The following is an 18,191-nucleotide window of genomic DNA, read 5'->3' as shown; positions in this document are numbered from 1 at the left end:
CTGACCGCGGCCGCCGCCGCCGGTCTATCTGATCTCCAGGAGCGCCGGCTCCAGACTGCCTGGAGCGCTGAAAGAGTTAACCAGGAACGCCTCCCCGCTGTGGTTTTGTGGTCGAAACCATGATTGCCAGGAGCAAATTTTTGTCGTGCACGAGGTGTGTTATTAAAAGTCGGGGCTACGCTGCTGCTGAATGAAAAGTTAAAAGCCCTCTTTGAGTTCGGGCTATAAAACTGGCGGACTGGGCCGAGAGGCTTGAGCCAACCCTAACGGCGGCGGCCCGGGCTGCGCGGGGGTCCTGCGGCTCCACCAGCTGCTGGGAGCAGACAGGCGCCCGGACCCAGGCCAGGGGCAGGCCGCGCAGTCCCAGCAGTGAGTGGCCGCAGCCAGGCGGTCGGCAGAGCTCCCACTGAACCACCGGAGGAGTGAAGAGGGGCAACAGGGCTGAAACCCAAATGGGATCATCCAGCTTTCTCTGTTAGAACAAAAATGACAGCCAACATTTATGCAGCGCTGACTCCGCATCTGACATTGTGTCCAGTCCTTGATAAATACACGCTCTTCTTTAACCCTCCCAACGAACTAATGAGGGATGGGAGTGTAAATGCAGTTTTGCCGAAGAGGGGACCCAGACTTGGTTCAGGCTTGCCCAAGGTTTCACGGAAGCACTGGGATTATAACCGTGTTTTAGCGGAGCAGCCATAAGCCACCCTGCTTCCTCTGTGCTTAGACTCTGAAAAGAAGGCAGAGAAATACGCCAAACTGTTAAGAGTGGTTATTTCTGAGCAGAAGAATGTGGATGAATTCCATTCTTCCTATTTTTCTGTAGGTTCCACATTTTATGTATTTGTTGTATTTTACAAACCTATGTTACCTTTGGAATCGTTAGGGGGAAGAGGGAATCGTTATTTTGAAAGAGAACACCTAGAACAGTGTTCTCAAACTGTGACCCGTGGGCCAGCATCATCATCGTCATCATCACCTGGGAACTAGTTAAAAATGCAAATTCTCAGCCCCACCCTAGACCTACTGAATCAGAAACTGGGGGTACGGCTCAGCGTTATGTGTTTTCACAGGCCCTCCAGGTAATTTTGATGCGTGTCCAAGTTGTAAAACTGTTGGCCTGGAAGACCAGGCAGAGGACTGGGAAGCAGGAGGTTCCCAAATCCACTATTGACCTGCAGTGTTGTTGCTGAGTCAGCAGGCTGAGAGCTTAGTTCCAAGATCACACCTGTGTTTAAAGCCCAGGTCTGCCACCTATAGATTGGGTGGCTTGGATGAGCTCCTTAACCTGTCAGTTTTTGCGCATATAAGACGATGATAAAAATAGCCACCTCACAAGGCATGTATGAGAATAAAAAGGCACAAGGCCTGACTCTTAAATGATTGCATTCCTTTCCCTCTCTTGCCTTCCCTCCTCTCTCTGGAACTCACCGTTCCCATCTAAAATGCAGCAAATAATCCTGGCTGGCTGCCTCCCTCTCTCTATTCCTTTTGCCTCCTAAAAAGGTTAGAACAACTGACCTAGTGAAAGTCTTGAAGGGAAACTATCTCACCGTTATTTGGTGCTATTTTGCTAGGCTTTTCCAGAAGGTCAGCAAGAATTGGGAACTTTCAGGGCAGGGACTGAAAGGGGACAGAACAGTGTAGCCACATGAATGGCAGTGGCCTTCACCTTTTTGTCCTCAGCACCCAGTACGTGGTCATTTACAGAGTAATCCTCAGTAAATGTTTGTGAGTGAATAAGTGAAGGGATGTGGCACCCCGGGGTTTAGAGGTGGATTTCAACTTCTTTCACACCTCAATTGAACAACAGATGGGGGCGGGGGGCGCGGTAAGGAAAATTAGATAAGACACCAAGAGGAGAATATAGCACGAAGGAAAAATTCCCATACAGAGAAGAATTTTTAAAAGCGAAGAAAGAGAGTTTCTGCTATAATTAGGAAAGGGCACCTAGATAATTTACATGCAACTAAAAGTGTCCGCTGGAGCCTGACCACCGTCAGCTTGCCCGCCTGGCTCCTGACGATGAAGCTGGTAGTGCGTGTTCCTCTTAAATGGAAATCTGCAAGCATCAGGTCTGATTCTGTCAGCTAGGAAGAGGTATCCCAATTCATAGGCCGGAGAAAGGCTGTGAGTTGTGCAATTTGCTGGGGACTGCCCTACAACGTATTAGTAATAATAATAAAAATAGTTCACATTATTAGGTGCTGGCACTATGCTGATTGCTTTACCTGCATTATCTCATTGCATCTTCCAACAGTAATACTTCACAAAGTTGTAAAAAAATAAGACAATGATTAGAAGTTGTTGTCAGCCAGCACCTGGTACTTGGTAATCCCTCAGTGAACGGTAGCTCTCATAATAATTCTGTGAGGTTCGCATTCTCATTGCCTCACATTTTACAGGTAAGAAAACAGGCACAGAGATGTCAGGTTGCTTGCTTGAAGTCACACAGTAAGTAGCAGAGCTGGACCTGGAACCCAGGTCTGTGAAACTCTGGGCCCACTCCCATAACGATGAGTTCATACTGCCGCATTCAAACTGGAGTCATTACAGAGGCATGCCCTACACTCTGCCATTTCCCCATTGAGGCCCCCAAATGAGCCCCCAGCCCATGTGACAAGGCACATTTCACAATCTGTACACCCAGAAAACCAGATGGGCCACTGGCAGGCACGAGAACCCTGGGGCACCCCTGTCGTGCCCAGGGAACATCGTGTGTGGGGCTGACTGAAAATGATTCCTCTGTGAGCAGTTGTGTCAGGGCCTCCCTGTGGGTGATTAGAGAGTGATTGATCACCGTTAATGAGGTTGGGTGGCTCATGGGAGTCTTTAGCAAGTCATTGACTGGGAGTATCTGGGTGTCAACACCCAGCTCAGGCGGCCCCTGGGACTCTTCCTCCTCTGGCTGAAGGGAAGTGGGGTCTAGCCCGCTGGATCTGCCCTGTGCCACACACCTCCTTTGGTGTTGGGTTTTCTTCCCACCTTCTGGAAAATGGAGTACTTTCTTTTCCGTAGTTTAACTACTGAGTCCCATCCTGCTGTATGCTTCATGTCCTTAGGCAGGTCCCTCTCTGGAACTAGATCTCTGAGGTCTCTCTGCACCCTCAATCGCTAGGATTCTCACAGAAGGAAATGATACCAAAAGTTCTCAACTAATGGCTGAGACGGCATTTCCTTGGTCTTATTGGGGGTTTTAAGTAGCTCAGCCAGAAAGCAGTGGGCATTTTGAGTCAGAAGAGACTTGTTGGGATGAAACCCACGTTACCACTCTAGACTTTCACCGTCCTGGTGCCCAGAATGAGGCATGTTGGAGCCATGAAGGCTGAGGCTGACTGGACATGGAGCAACTGGCACCACACCCCTGCTGTGCTGAGAGCCAGTGAACTGGGGAAAGGTCCTATCCCCCCCTCCCAGAGCAGGGGCCCTGGCAATTTGCACTTCCACAGACTGGACGGGAGGCCTCAGGAAGTGAGGCCTATCAGGTAGACCCCTGAGCTCCTCTCTCTTGATCTTGTTGCCAACTCTCTCCTAAATGGAGAAGAAGCCAGACGGGAGACTCTGAGGAGGCGGCTCTGTGAAGGTTCTGGATGCTGGGAGCCAGAGACCTCAGTTCTACGCCTGATGCCTTGAGGTACCAGCTGGGTGGCCTTAGGCAAGCCAGTGGCCCTCTCCATGGCTCAGTTTTTCCTCAAACGAGGACAGTCATACCTTCCCTCCCTCCCTGACAAGGGCGTTGCAGGATCAGAGGTGATGACAGATGTGTGAGCACGTTGAAAAATATAACACTATGCAAATGTGAGGGATTATCAAATCTTGGATTTCCTCCTTAGTGGGCTGGCTTTCCTTAAAACAAGGTGGCATATGCAAAGCACCTGGCTCACACCTGGCACACAGTAGGCGGACAAGCTCTGGGAGCTGTCCCAGGCAGATGCCTTTGATCTTGCCTTTCCTTTCATCTGGAAGGTCCAAGGTCCTCCCAACTCATCTCCATTCTCCCTCTTCCCCTCCAGCCTTCTTCTCAACCAACATCTGTCACTCCCTTGGGTTGAGGCAGGTCAGAAGTCCTCTTGTTTCTTTTTCTTCATAGCTTTCCTCACCTATCTAATGTTAACTGCTTGTTTTTGTGGTCATGTATGTCTTGCTGCCACTAAAATGCAACCTCCATGTCAGCAGGGATGACCTCCTTATCTTTTTCTCCCAGGACAGGTTCTGGCACATAGTAGTTACTTGATAAATATTTGTTGAAAATGAGGGATGGATGGTTACGTGGATGGATGCCACCCAGGTTTATTGCTTTTTAAATCTCTCCTACATCCCTTCGTGGAAAGTAGTGGTTTTTTCCTTCTTGGAAAAGTGCTAGCCATGGAGTTCCCAGGCCAGACCCTAGGAGTCCTGGCTTCAGTCACCTAGACCCCTGCAACAGATCACCTCACATCTCTGTTGTATATTTCCTGGTCTGTAAAGTAGGGATAATAACACATCACATATGTTGGGAGGCTCTGTGAGATAATGGAAGTTGGGCAAGGTGTTATTACACTATCTCTTTTCTTTTGAACAGAACCCCATTCACAGACAGGAGGCTTGTGGGGGGATGATAAGAACCTCAGGCAGAGTCTCCCCTTTACTCCCATTTGGAGGTTCTGGGATGATGATGGTGATGATGGCTATTATTAACTGAGCAATTATTCTCTGGCAGGCTCTAGGCTAAACACATTTCTTACCTTAATGTACTTCATTTTCCTAACAACCCATGAGACAAACCTTACTCTAAACTAGCCACCCCTAATTACTCTCCATTATCTTACTATGTTAATTTTCTTCACAGCACTTATTACTAACTAAAAATAACTAATTTACCTACTTGTTTATGGTCTGTCTTCCCCAATTAGATTGTAAGTTCTAAGGAAACAGAGACTTATCTGTCTCATTTTAGTTGATTCCCAGTGCCCAGAAGAGTCCCTGACTGGCACACTGGCGCACAGAAGACACTCAGTAGACCCATTTAACAGATGAGGAAATAGAAGGGCTAAGTGCCTTACCCAAGGACATGTAGTTAACACACCCATACACTGTGACCCTGGTGCTGCCTCCTTCTATGGTGCTGCAGGTTCTGGTGTGCTGTATCTGGTAGAGATCTGATGGCAGGCTGTCCATGGCAGGTCTTCCCTCCTCCCTCATTTCCTTTTCACTTTCTGATAGTTTAGTTCAGACTTGGACAGGGACACCAACAGAGAATCTGTGGAGGCCCCGGGGAAGCTGACCTCATAGGTTGGGAGTCCCCTGGTTTCCCTCTTTCTTCTGGCCCTATCACCCATGAGTAGGACTCACTGCTTCTTAGAACTCTTTTCACATTGATCCAGTATCAGCTCCTGGGACAACTTGTTTTTTTTTTTCCCCTCTCTCTCACCTCCTGGCTCCTCAATACTCATTTGTAATCTTTAAGAGAGCAGAGAGCCAAAAGTTCTTGGATTTTAGGATTCCACACACAAGTCAATACTAACCTTATCCATTAAGACTTTCTAGAAGCCAAATGCTTGGTTCTAGAACATGAGGTTATTGGTGGCAGGAGCAGGTATGGGAACCAGGGCACTGGGACTCCCAGCCCCTGACCAGAAACTCTTACAGTCATCATCTTGCCACCTTCCTCCTGCCTTGTGTGGGTGGGAAATTCCTTTCTGCCTTGCAGCAGAGAATTAGTTCAATGTGTTTTGAGAAGGGAAATTTCCAGAATAGGAAAGGCATCTAGAAAAGAGACTAGCACAGGGGTTGAGCGCTATACTGTGTAGTCTGACAGCTCCAAGTTCAAGCTGAGCCTCCGTCACTTATTGGCTGAGTGACCTTGAGCAGGTGATGTCACCTATTTGAGTCTCAGTTTCCCCTTCTATAAAAGGAGATGATAATTCCTGTCTCTCGGGGCTATTTGTGGAGTAGATGAGATGACACACAAAAACAGATGGCACTATGTTTGCCAGTGGTAAGTGTTTAAAGTACAGAAGCTGCTGTTTATCAAGGAATCAGACTTTGACATCCCAACAGGATAGACGAGACCTTATAGGCCAGGAGACCCACCCAGGTGAATAGCAGACATTGTTCTTTTGTTTCGGTGTTACTTTGTTGTTGTCTTCTAAAATTTATCTTTTTTAAAGGGTAAGATAACTCAGCATCAAAGCTGATAATGGTCAACCCCTAGAGTCAGCAGATTGGGGCTCCAGGCCCAGACCTGCCACTGACTTGCAGAGTAACCATGTCTTGTACTACTTTGCAGCCCCTCCATGCCTCACCCCGAGCTGACCCGGAACGCAGTGATGGCTTGCATGAATTACACACTTGTTTTGTGCCAGGCACAGTTTTAAGCATTTTTCTTGTGCTGATGCATTATCCTCATTATGTTAGTGGAGGGTGCTTTTATTAGATTTGTTTACAAATGAGGAACACTGCTAAGCACTGGTGGTCCTCACTGACCCAGGGGGTGGGATCGATCAGGCATTTCCCTGCTTTTCCCGTGCCTCGTTGGTTGGGAGTTCTCATTAGCTCAGGGCTGGGCAGACAGTGAGGGTGGTCACCCTGGACTTGCTCAGTAAACTCCTCTAAACTCCAGGCCCAGGAGGCAATGAGGAGGGACCTCTTCGCACCTCTCCTTGAGGCCCCTTGATTTATAGCAACAGAAACTCAGGGTGTGCCTCCTGCACCCCTAGAACAGGAAAGTTTCTGTCATTTCTCATTCCTGTGTGACAGCTCCACCTCCCTTCCTCTCAGAGCCCAACTCCTCACACCTCGGGGCCGGTGGGATGGGAGACGCTGTCCTGGATGAAGCCGCTGGGAGAGCTGCCATCTCCTGTGTGCTGAGGTATGGCCTGGCCGGCTGTTTCCACTGCAGTCTGAGGATATGGGCCCGAGTGGCCTGGCAGCAGGAGGGTACTTCATGCACCTGATTATAGGGGTCTCTGCCCACCCACTAGTCTGCCACTGTGCCGCAGTTTTACCACAAACACATTTTTCTGCTGTGATAAAGACTGTGCCCCTGCATCAACGGAAAAGCAGTGTGGCCGAGTGGCAAGTGTGTGCCTTTGTGCTCGATAAGGCTGAGTTGAAATCCTGGTTGTCTCATGGACCAGCTGGATGATCTTGGACATTTTCTTGTTCTCTGCAAGACACAGGTTCCTTTACCTTAACAGACACAAATGATCCTTACCTTGTACTGTCCTTGTAAGAAGCAGGGCTAATGAACGCAGAACATTCATATGCATCATAGTAAGTGGCAGCCGGCCTTGTTCTTAGGTTCCTAACAAGGGAGATTTTGCCTGGCCCATGTAGAAAGGGAGGCACTGGGAAACCAGGAGACCAGTCAGTGCCCACTTCATCACTGGGGCTCTCTCTTCATAGCCTGGACCATCCCATCTTCATACACTCTTTGCTCTAAATTGAACACAACCAGAACTTTTCTGCTTCTATGCCTTTGTTTATGGTTAAGAGCACGTGCAGTAACCAGTGATTCCTCAAAATGTGGTCCCCAGACTACCAGCATCAGCAGCACCAGGGAAGTTGCTAGAAATGCACATTCTCAGCCACCCGGAGCCAGTGAATCATACACCCCGGGGGTGGGGCCCAGTAATCTGTGTGTTTTTAAATTAATTTTTAAATAAAGGACACATAATAATTGTACATATTTATGGAGTACAGTGTAAGATTTCAATGCACCTTTACATTGTATAATGACCAAATCAGGATAATTGCCATATTTATCACTTTAAATATGTATCATTTCTTTGGGATGATAACATTACAAATCTACTCTTCTAGGTATCCTGACGTATACACTACATTGTTCTTTGCTGTAGTCACCCTGCTGTGAAAGCGATCTGTGTTTTAACAAGCCTTCCAAGCCATTCTCATGCAGCTAAAGTTTGAGAACATTATTCTGTACCATTGCATCACCCTGAAGGAGCTTGAATCCCCTCTGGGCCACTCACTTACTGGGACCTTGGACAACTCTCAACTTATCTGAGCTTTAGTTTCCTCCACTGTATAATAGGAATAATAATAGTATCTGCCTTGCAGGGTTATTTCAAGTAACATGGTAATTTATGAAATGTGCTTAGCTAGTGCCTAACACATGGTCAGTGTTCAATAAAGAGTAGCTATTATTTTTACCATTCTCATTATTTTTCTGTGTTAGGTCCCTGTTCCTTCCCCCGATTGCTGAGTGAAATAATCCCCTGTGCTGAGTTTCCCCAACTAAAATGTCTGCCTGCTCCAGAAAGCCTTTCCTGATTTCTTTCCTTTGAGCCCTTGTGGCTTGTCTCTCGAGCGATATAATGCCTTGTATTTGTCCAAGCTTCTCAGCACCATTACCTGGGTCCTGCCTGCCTCTGTGTGCTTTGTAGCCTTCAACTCCAGTTCCTGGCTTCTGAGCAGCTGCTCGAAACTCTATAATAAAATTGGTCTGAAATGGCATTTCCCAGACCAGGTTCTGCCTAAGGGCTTCCTTGCCCTGGCTGTCTCTGTCATAGACCACGCTTTCTCCCAGACTTGAAATGATCTACAGCCTTCGGTGCCTTTCACAGTCTTGAGGACAACTTCTTCAGTAGAACTCATGATGGGTTATCTGGAAATTTTATTCTTATCACATTGCAGCTTGTCATTGGCATTTCCCATTCTTTACACGAATTCTCTTTGAATAAGTACCTACTATGAAAGTATTTTATTGAATCCACTCTGTAGTCTTGAAGATCAGGATGATGGCCCTCATGCTGTGGATGAGGGAACTAAGGCCCAGGTCAGCAGCTTCTACATGGCAACATTTGGAATTGATCCAACTCCAGAGTTTGTGTCCCTTCCTCTGCCCCACACTGCCTAATGGTGGCAGAAGAGACAGTTTCATGTTTTCAAAGCTAATAACTGAATTCCTGAGCGTTGGCCTGCAGCTGCCCATTCATGGACCTTCCTCTGGGATAGCCTAAATTTGACCCTCCTTACTTGCATTCAGTTTCAGGTCTGTGCGGCTGCTAAAGAACGATCCAGTCAACTTGCAGAAATTCCCTTACACTAATGAGGATGAGGCCTGGAAGACGTACCTAGAAAACCCGTTGACAGCTGCCACAAAGGCCATGATGAGAGTCAATGGAGATGATGACAGCGTTGCAGCCTTGAGCTTCCTCTACGATTACTACATGGTACGCCTGCCCCCTCTGGGCATGCCCCCCTTTTGACTGAATGGGTGTCTTCGCTTTCAGGCCTCATGGCTCAGCAGCCCACCATGACCACCCCAGCCCCTCATCTCTGGGCCTTTGCACAGTGCTGTTCCCTCTGCCTGGCACCCTCCCTTTCCCATGGCTAATCCCTACTCTCAGCTTTGGGTCTCAGCTTAAATGTCACTTCATTCATTTACTGGAGGGGAGCCTTTCTTGTCTGGGTGCCCTCAGCAACCACCATCATCATCCTTGATGCTATCAAGAATGCTTAGAAGCTTGCTGTTTACACATTTATTTCTTCCATCTTCTGCACGAGACTGAGCTCCTAGAGGATCATTACCGAGTCTTCAGCCCACCATACAGCCTGCCACACGGCGCATGACACGTGCTGACCAAGTAGACAGTGCCTGACCCACCCCTTGCCTGGTCCAAGCACGTTCTATGACAGCAACACTCTTGTACCCCACCATCTTCTTTCTGCCCCTGTCCCTCGGATCTTACATTTCCCTGTCATCCCCACCCATGTGGTATAGCCCCACCACCTGGAGCATACCTCCTGCTCTTTAACTTTCCTTCAGGGCCCTTCCCAAGGCCCACCTTCTCTTAGAAGCCATCTGCCACCTCATCTCCCTCTCCCAAGGGTCTTACTGTCCTCCCTACTCCAGCTGACATTATGTCTTTTACTGTTCTCTAACTACTTCCAGGGTCTTGGCCTTGTCTCTGGGAGGCTGTTGGCTCCTAAGAATAGGAATTAGGCCCTCCTATATCTGATAAGTAGGGGTTGGGCCAGTCAGGAATCACAAGGGTATAATACGTGATACAACCCCCCTCCCACCTCCAGTGCATGTGCCAGACATTGCTAATGGATTGCAGCCTGCATTCTCATGAAGGGTACAGGTGGCTGCAGAATCTTTGTCAATGTAGTAGTCCAGGTAGGCCCTACCCATCTGTCTGAATTGTCACAAGACAGCAAACTGACATGCTGTCCCTGGGCTGGGTAACTGCTCCAAGAAACTGTCCTAGATTGGGGGATGGGGGCACACAGGAGCCAATTATTGAGAAACTTGAAGATTTAAAGCAACCTTGTACATAAGACCTCAAACTTAACTAGCCCAAGAAGTATTTTATTCACTGCACCTCAAGAATAAAGGCACATTCTTTGCATGAACTCAGAGGCCAAGGGGATTCCAGACAGGAGAAAGCCCAAAACTATCCTCTGGCTTTGGTTCTCCTTCTGGAATGGTCTGGTTACCCTACCCTCCTTCCTCCCCAGCAGACTGGTAGCATCCAGTGAGTGTTCAGCCCAGGTCAGTGGAAGAGGCGTTTGAATGGCTGCCTCAGCTTGGGGCCATGGTAGGAGCCAGAATTCTAGATCTAGGTTCAAACTCCAGCCTGGGATTTATAGGTTGAGAATGGACCATAAATTACAACCTGACTCCTTGTCCCCTTGGGAAGAAGCCATTCCGGGGCCAGGATGGTAGAAGAGAGGCTCTGAAGGTGCCACTGATAATACTGGTTTTCGCGAAGTACAGTGTCTCAGTGAGATACACCTGCCCTGGCCTCCCCATTCCAGAGCACTCAGGATTCAGAGCAGCCCCCTGAACAGTAAGGACATGGTCTGATGGTATACAGGGAGCACTAAGTCAGGAATTTGAGACCTAGTCTTGCCACAAATGTGGCTTTGGGCAATATAGTGCTAAAGGCAACTGGTTACCATTTCTTACTGAATGTCCACCACTGTGTCAGGCACCTTCCTTCATACTCTCATGAGGTGTGATGAAGAGTACAGGCTTTGGAGGCTATGCTGGGTTGGGGTCCTGGTTCTAGCTGTAACAGCCTTAGAGACAAATGAATTAGAATGTTCTAAGATATAACAATATTATAATTATACTCGTGAAAGGTCGCATTTATATAGTGCTCTCCATGTGCTAGACGCTGTTCTGAGCGCTCAAAGTGACCCCTGAGGTTGGTATTATATTATGATCTCTGTACAGATGAGGATATGAGGAATGGAGAGGTTAAGGGACTTGTGTAAGGTCACACAGCTAGTATGTGGTAGGTCTAGGAACTGAACCCAAGAAATCCAGATTCAGAGTCCATGCTCATAAGTACTAAGACAATAGAGTCTCTCTGAGCCCCCATTTCCTCATCCAGAGAATGGTGATGATACTAGTAGACATCTCAGAGTGATTGTGAGGATTAACTTAGAAATGAGAAGGCACTTAGTATGAGGCCTAGCCCATAAGAAGTACTCTATTAAAAAAGTGAGTATTTTTTATTAACAAATATTTATAATCCCCTTTAAGTAGGTATTATAACCACTCACTTGACATATGAAGAAACTGAGTCTCAGAGAGGCGTAGTCATTTATCCAGAGTCACACTGCATTTTCAAGTGGCATTTCTAGGACTTACGCCAGGCCTGCCTGACTCCAAATTTCATGCTCCTTAACTACTAAGCTTGAGGTTCTTCTTCCCACTCCCTGACTTGGGGCTCAGACTAATCATAGCTAGAGCTCCAGCCAGTGGGAAGGACCGGAGGGTTTTCTAGTGACCAAGTGTATTAGTCTGTTCTCACACTGCTAATAAAGACATACCCGGGACTGGGTAATTTTTAAAGGAAAGAGGTTTAATTGACTCACAGTTCAGCATGGCCAGGGAGGCGTCAGGAAACTTACAATCATGGCGGAAGGGGATGCAAACACATCCTTCTTCACATGGCGGCAGCAAGGAAAAGTCCCGAGCAAAAGGGAGAAAGCCCCCTTATAAAATAATCAGATATGATGAGAGCTTACTATCACGAGAACAGCAGCATGCGAGTAACCGCCCCCATCATTCAGTTACCTCCCACTCCCATGTGATTATGGGAACTACAATTCTAGATGAGATTTAGGTGGGGACACAGCTGAACCGTATCACCAAAGTTACTCCCCTGCCTGGCCAAAGCTGCAAAAGGGGGTTGAGGCTCCTACCAGCAAAAGCTTAGCCATGCATAAATCCTTCCTTTCTCTCCTCTCAGGGTCCCAAGGAGAAGCGGATCTTGTCCTCCAGCACTGGGGGCAGGAATGACCAAGGAAAGAGGTGAGGCTTGCCCACACCCTCTGCCTCTTTGCCCTTCCCCACCTCCACCTGGGGCCTCTTCCACACAGGTTTGACTTATCCATTAGGTACAGGAGGCGCAGTGTTGAGGGCCCACAACACATTTTGGGATCCACGATAGTGTTTTCATTTCTTTTAAAATTAAAAGAAAAAAATCAATATAATCCAACTTGGATTATATTTGTCTTTATACCAATGTACTTATTAAAGATATTGTTAAATATTTTGGAAGGGGCCAGTGAAGGCAGAGCCTAGGGCTCTTGAAAGTCCTAATGAAACTCAGCTTGAAAACACACACACACACATACACACACACACACACACACCCCAGATGCCTGTAGGCCATGTGGGCTGGAGTTTACTGAAAACAAACTTCAAAGCCTTAGTAATAGAAAAGCGCTGGAGGCAGCTTTTCTTTCTGCTTCAAAACCCTCTCCCCTGCAGTCCCACAGCCTCTTGGGGAGGGAGACCTGTGTTGGGGGAGGGACATCTGGGTTCCCTTACTTCTTCCCCTGGCATTAGTGCCCCAGGGCATTGACGGTCCTTTCCTTCAGAAGGCAGCCCAGGCCATGCTTATGGCTAGATGGGCACTGGAAAGACCTTGCCTCTCTTTCTCCACTTTCTCCTTCCTGGCCAATCAGGTGACTTCTCACAAATGACCCTGTCGTGCCTCTGCTGGGAAGCCTTTTGAAAAATTCAAACAGGCATTGCAGCTCTTCTCATAACCCAGCCTGGGCCTGTATCTGGCTCAGGGCCAGTCCCCTCCACTGCCAGGAACAGTGGGTTTGGGTACATGGGGACCTTTCTCAAAACTAATTTTAAAAAATATCATTAGCTCTTCTGATTACAAAAGTAACACCAGTCTCTTGCAAAAGATTCAAACTCTTCAGAAATGTATAAAGTAAAAAAAAAACCAATTTCTATAATCCTGTACCCCTCTCCCGCTTAACAGTTTGGGGTACATCCTTCCAGACCTTTTTCTAAACATGTGTTAACTATACTCACAGATACACATTTCCCCCACCCTCCCCACTTCGTACACACCCCGCTAGGGTTGACTCCATACAGCTGTTTTGAAGTAGGGACATTTTGACACAGAGACATTTGATTTTGGCTAAAAATAAATGATTAAACTTTCAGGTTTTTGTTTGTTTGTTTGTTTTTTAAATTAACAAGTACTGTAATGGATAAAACAGATGTTGCTCCCTTAACCCTGAGCCTGTACTTGGTTCCATTCTCAACACCTCCCTGCTCATCCCCGTAGCCAGTTGGGCTGCTACAGTGACTTATTTCGTGCATGTTGGATGGGCTGAACATTACACTGGATCAAAGGCCAGTGTGTCAGTTGCCTTCCACTCTAGCCAAGGACCTCCTTCTACCCCCAGAGAGAAGTATACTGAGCCCCTTTTCTTTCTCCCCAGGTACTACCATGGCATGGAATATGAGACGGACCTCACCCCCCTTGAAAGCCCCACACACCTCATGAAATTCCTGACAGAGAATGTGTCTGGAACCCCGGAGTACCCAGATTTGCTCAAGAAGAATAACCTGATGAGCTTGGAGGGGGCCTTGCCCACCCCTGGCAAGGCAACTCCCCTCCCTGCAGGCCCCAGCAAGCTGGAGACCGGCTCTGTGGACAGCTACCTGTTGCCCACCAGTGATATATATGATAATGGCTCCCTCAACTCCTTGTTTGAGAGCATTCATGGGGTACCGCCCACACAGCGCTGGCAGCCAGACAGCACCTTCAAAGATGACCCACAGGAGGTGAGGGCCCATCCCCATTTCCCTATAGCATAGATATGTGTGTGCATGTACAGAAGGAGAGAAGATAGTGAACAGATCAGAGCTTTGGAATCCATGGGGGAAAGCATCCTAGAGCTGAGACAGGATTGCCATGTACTATTGTCCAAGTTGTACACTGTACAAGCTGCACAGCTGTAATGCAGAGCCCTGGGCTGAGGCTTCCCAGAGTGAATGTGATCATTTATTCTCTTGGGGCTGTGTTTCTCTGCAGTCGATGCTCTTCCCGGATATCCTGAAAACCTCCCCGGAACCCCCATGTCCAGAGGACTACCCCAGCCTCAAAAGGTAACTTGGTCTCCCTGGACCCTCAGACACCTGGGCAGTGGGCAGGAGGCTGCAGACAGAGCCCCACACTGTCCCCAGGGCATAGCAGGCACAATCAATTAATGAGAAGTGGGAGATGAAGGCAGATAGATAGAGGGAGAGAGAACGATTCCCACTTCCTGTCCCTGGGCTGTGACAGGGAGCTCAGAACTTGCACCTTATCAGAAAACTGAGGTTCTTTTATCCTTAGTTGCCCCTGGTTTTGTCACCTCTCAAGGTTCTCTCTAATTTTCACTGGGCCCTCATTATTCAGCAGGATTGTGGCTCAACAAAGCCATCAAATAGAACCCCAACATTGAAGAAACTGGGGCCCAAGGAAGTAAAGTTATTTTCCAAGGTCGGACAGCAAGTCTGTAACACAGCCTCAGGTTTCCTGCCCCACTGCTCTCTAGGGTACTTCCTGCCTGGGAGCCCAGCCTCACTGTCCTCTCCCTCCTCCCTGCAGTGACTTTGAATACACCCTGGGCTCCCCCAAAGCCATCCACATCAAGTCAGGCGAGTCACCCATGGCCTACCTCAACAAAGGCCAGTTCTACCCCGTCACCCTGCGGACCCCAGCAGGTGGCAAAGGCCTTGCCTTGTCCTCCAACAAAGTCAAGGTGCGTTGGCGTGGAGCAGCTTCAGAAGGGCTGGAATGGGGCAAGATATACCTCCTCCTTGGGCTAGCCACGGACCCTGGGGAAAGGCTGTTTGATAATAGCCCATGGCCACAGGGTTGGGGAAACTGAGGCAAAAGGGCAGGCCACTGGACCCAGGCTCTAGGAAGAGGCCGGGAGTGACTGTGACCAACTGTGCTTGTAGAGTGTGGTGATGGTTGTCTTCGACAATGAGAAGGTCCCAGTAGAGCAGCTGCGCTTCTGGAAGCACTGGCATTCCCGGCAACCCACTGCCAAGCAGCGGGTCATCGACGTGGGTGAGAGCCTTCTCAAGCCTCCATTCCAGCTCTTCTCTCTCCCCCCACCCCCGCACCAATCAGGCCTTTTTCTTGCTCATCCCTGTTTCCCTACCCGGCTCTGACCTCTGTCTCCAGGTCAAACACTGTGGGGTTTGCAAGGATTTGCATCTGTTAACTAGAAGTCGTGGCCTGTCTTCTGTATTGCTTTGGGATAAACAGGGCCCTGGGGACCTAGCAGTGTGAAATAAATAGGCCCCTGAGATGCTGGCCTGTTTGTCCCCATCAGGAGGCTGATGAAGACACAAAGGGACAAGATAAGGTGCAGGCAGCAGGTGGTTCAGAAGGCCTGAGGCACAGCACAGGATGTTCAGCTTTTGGGAGCTGGGCAGAGGAAAGGCTCTCTGTGGGTGCCACCTGGTCCCCATCCCTAGCCCTGAAACAAGTGGGAGGCACAGCCCCCCCTCAAGTCTTCAGCTTCTGGCTCCCTTACTCCCTTCCTGGCTGTGTGACCTGTGTCACCTCACCTTCCTGAGCCTCAGTTTGTTCACCTCTCAAACGGGCTGAGGCCAGCTGCCTTGCCTGCTTACAGTGCTGATTTCTGCTTCGGAGCTGTGTGCACTGGGGAACACGATACACACAGGGGACTGTTCAATGATTTGTCCGAGAGGCTGGACAGCAGAGTAGTAAGGAGCATGGGTTCAGGAGCCAGACAGATCGGAGCTCCAGCCCCTACTCTGCCTTTTATTAGCTGAGTGACCTTAGCCAAGTAACCAAACCTCTCTGAGCTTCGTTTTCCTCATATATAAACTGAATATTCAAAGCATAGTTGTGAGGATGAACTAAGGGCTTAGCATGTTGTAAGTGCTGAAGGAATGGTACTTGCTAATCCTACTACTTTTGCTATTGCTCTTACTACTCCTATTACTGTTGTTATTAGCATACTGCTGCTGCCGCTTCATCTGGAACTCCCAAATCACAGCCATGGTGAAAAGTACAACCTCCACCCCCAATATGATGAGTCTATTTGGCAAAGCTTGGGGTTCCCTCTGGGGCTTGGGGCAGATCTGCTTCTCAGGCTGGATCTGTTTTCCCATCTGTAATCCAGGGCACAGGAATCCCTTTTCCTCCCTGGATTGAAGTGTGGTTCTTGGGGGAGAGGATGTATGCCCCTGCCAAGAGTGAGGCCCAGTCAAGTGGCCCCAGATCCCTTCCTTTCTGACTCTGCTTCTGGTCTCTTGTGGTTTCAGCTGACTGCAAAGAAAACTTCAACACTGTGGAGCACATTGAGGAGGTGGCCTATAATGCGCTGTCCTTTGTGTGGAACGTGAATGAAGAGGCCAAGGTCAGTGCTGAGGGCAGTGGCTGGGATGGGACTGGGCTGCCCGGAAGTCCCTATTCTGGGGCAGAGGCTTTCTTGCACCTAGGAGAGTGGCATTTGCTCTGATGAGTGTACCCATGGAGGAGGCAGGACGTAGTGTGGTGTGGAAGCTCAGGCTTTGGAGCCAGGCAGGCTGGGTCTGCATCCCACCTTTCCACCTGTTGGTCCAAAGTGTGACTTTGGACCAGTGCCTTAGTCCCTCTGAGCCCTGGTTGTTTTGCCTGTAAAATAGGAGTGGCATCATAGCACCAACTGGTAGGTTGTAGTGAGGAGCAGGTGAGATAAGTAACAGGTAGAGCATACACCTGGCCCAAAAGTGGCATCTGTTGATATTACTCCAGTCCACCCATTTAGTAGATGGGAAAACTGAGCCTTCTGCATGGTCACACAGCAAGCCACTGGGGGCACCCAGGTGTCCTGACTTCTTGGCCAGTGCAGAGTGTCACATGCAGGAGAAATGCGAAGGAGTCCGGTGAATGAGGGCTTGAATCCCAGTTATCTCGCTTCTCTGAGCTCATAAAAATGAGAACAGTGACCTGCCTGCTAGGATTGGAGTGCAGACCCCACAAGATCATGCATGTCTACAAACCGGAGAGGCCTGAGAGATGGAGCCTCTGGTGATGTTTTCATGCCAGTAGTTAAGCCGTTAAGATCCTTCCAGCTTTAGTGCTTGAGCCCAGCCGCGGGCTTGCCGTGTGCTCATGGGCCTCGCTGTGTCTTAGTTTGCTGTTTAGAGAGCCGGCCTGGTGGAGAGGCACTAGTGTGGGAGTCGGGAGCTGAGTACCTTTGGCCTGTCCCTTCTCTCCCTGGACCAGGCTTACCTTACTCACCAGGTTCAGGTCCAGCTCATCTCAGGGGCATTTCTGGCCTGGAGAGGCTAGGGAGCTAATGCCTGCCTCTCTGCCTGCCTCCAGTGATGGCCAAGCTGCCTGGAGAAGATGGAGGTGCAGGAGCTCAGAAAACACAAAGGGAGCACAAAGGCAGGGATTATTATTATTCAGACAGGCACCGACTGGAGGAGGAGCTGGGGCCTCGGGTTCAGGGAGGTGGCGAGTTTCATGGGAAGGGAGAAATGGGTTTCGGTGGGGATTTTCTCACAGCCTCTTAAGCCCCCAGGCTTGGGTCTTTCTCAGGTGCGAGCTGGGCGGGGGCTACATGAGGGCAGAGCTGGCTGAGGGGGAGGTATGTCTGGCATGTGCCTGGGGGCCTGGTCCGCACAGCCAGAGAAAGAAGGGGGTCTGCTCAGACACACACCCCTACATCCTGTTTGGGTCAGGGTCATTTCCAAAGGAAGTGTTCCAAAGACCAGGGGCCAGCCTGCGGTGCAGGGGCCGGGGTTCCCATGGAGCCCCGGAGAAGGACAATCACCAGGTGATCTTGCTAGGCTTTGCCCAGCTGAGACCGACGCCAGGCGACCATCAGTTGGGCATAGGCTTTGGGATGAGACTTCCAGCTGTCCCTCTCATGGCAATAGTCACAATATATCAAGCATACAC

At 49.1% G+C, this 18,191-nt stretch overlaps 1 protein-coding gene across 2 annotated transcripts in view; it reads left to right on the top strand.

Moving 5' to 3' along the window:
• The window catches only part of GRHL3 (grainyhead like transcription factor 3), a 46,151-nt gene that overhangs the window by 2,903 nt on the left and 25,057 nt on the right, over positions 1–18,191 (top strand). For both annotated transcript variants that reach the window (XM_073007699.1, XM_007980017.3), the window contains exons 2-8: positions 8,990–9,176; positions 12,213–12,274; positions 13,714–14,059; positions 14,310–14,383; positions 14,868–15,021; positions 15,224–15,335; positions 16,565–16,659. In XM_073007699.1, the coding sequence (XP_072863800.1) occupies positions 8,990–9,176; positions 12,213–12,274; positions 13,714–14,059; positions 14,310–14,383; positions 14,868–15,021; positions 15,224–15,335; positions 16,565–16,659 (1,030 nt within the window). The remainder of the gene's footprint in view (positions 1–8,989; positions 9,177–12,212; positions 12,275–13,713; positions 14,060–14,309; positions 14,384–14,867; positions 15,022–15,223; positions 15,336–16,564; positions 16,660–18,191) is intronic.

Source organism: Chlorocebus sabaeus, chromosome 20, assembly GCF_047675955.1.
Source record: "Chlorocebus sabaeus isolate Y175 chromosome 20, mChlSab1.0.hap1, whole genome shotgun sequence".
Taxonomy (NCBI): Eukaryota; Metazoa; Chordata; class Mammalia; order Primates; family Cercopithecidae; genus Chlorocebus; species Chlorocebus sabaeus.
This window is presented reverse-complemented; position numbering and strand designations above follow the sequence as displayed.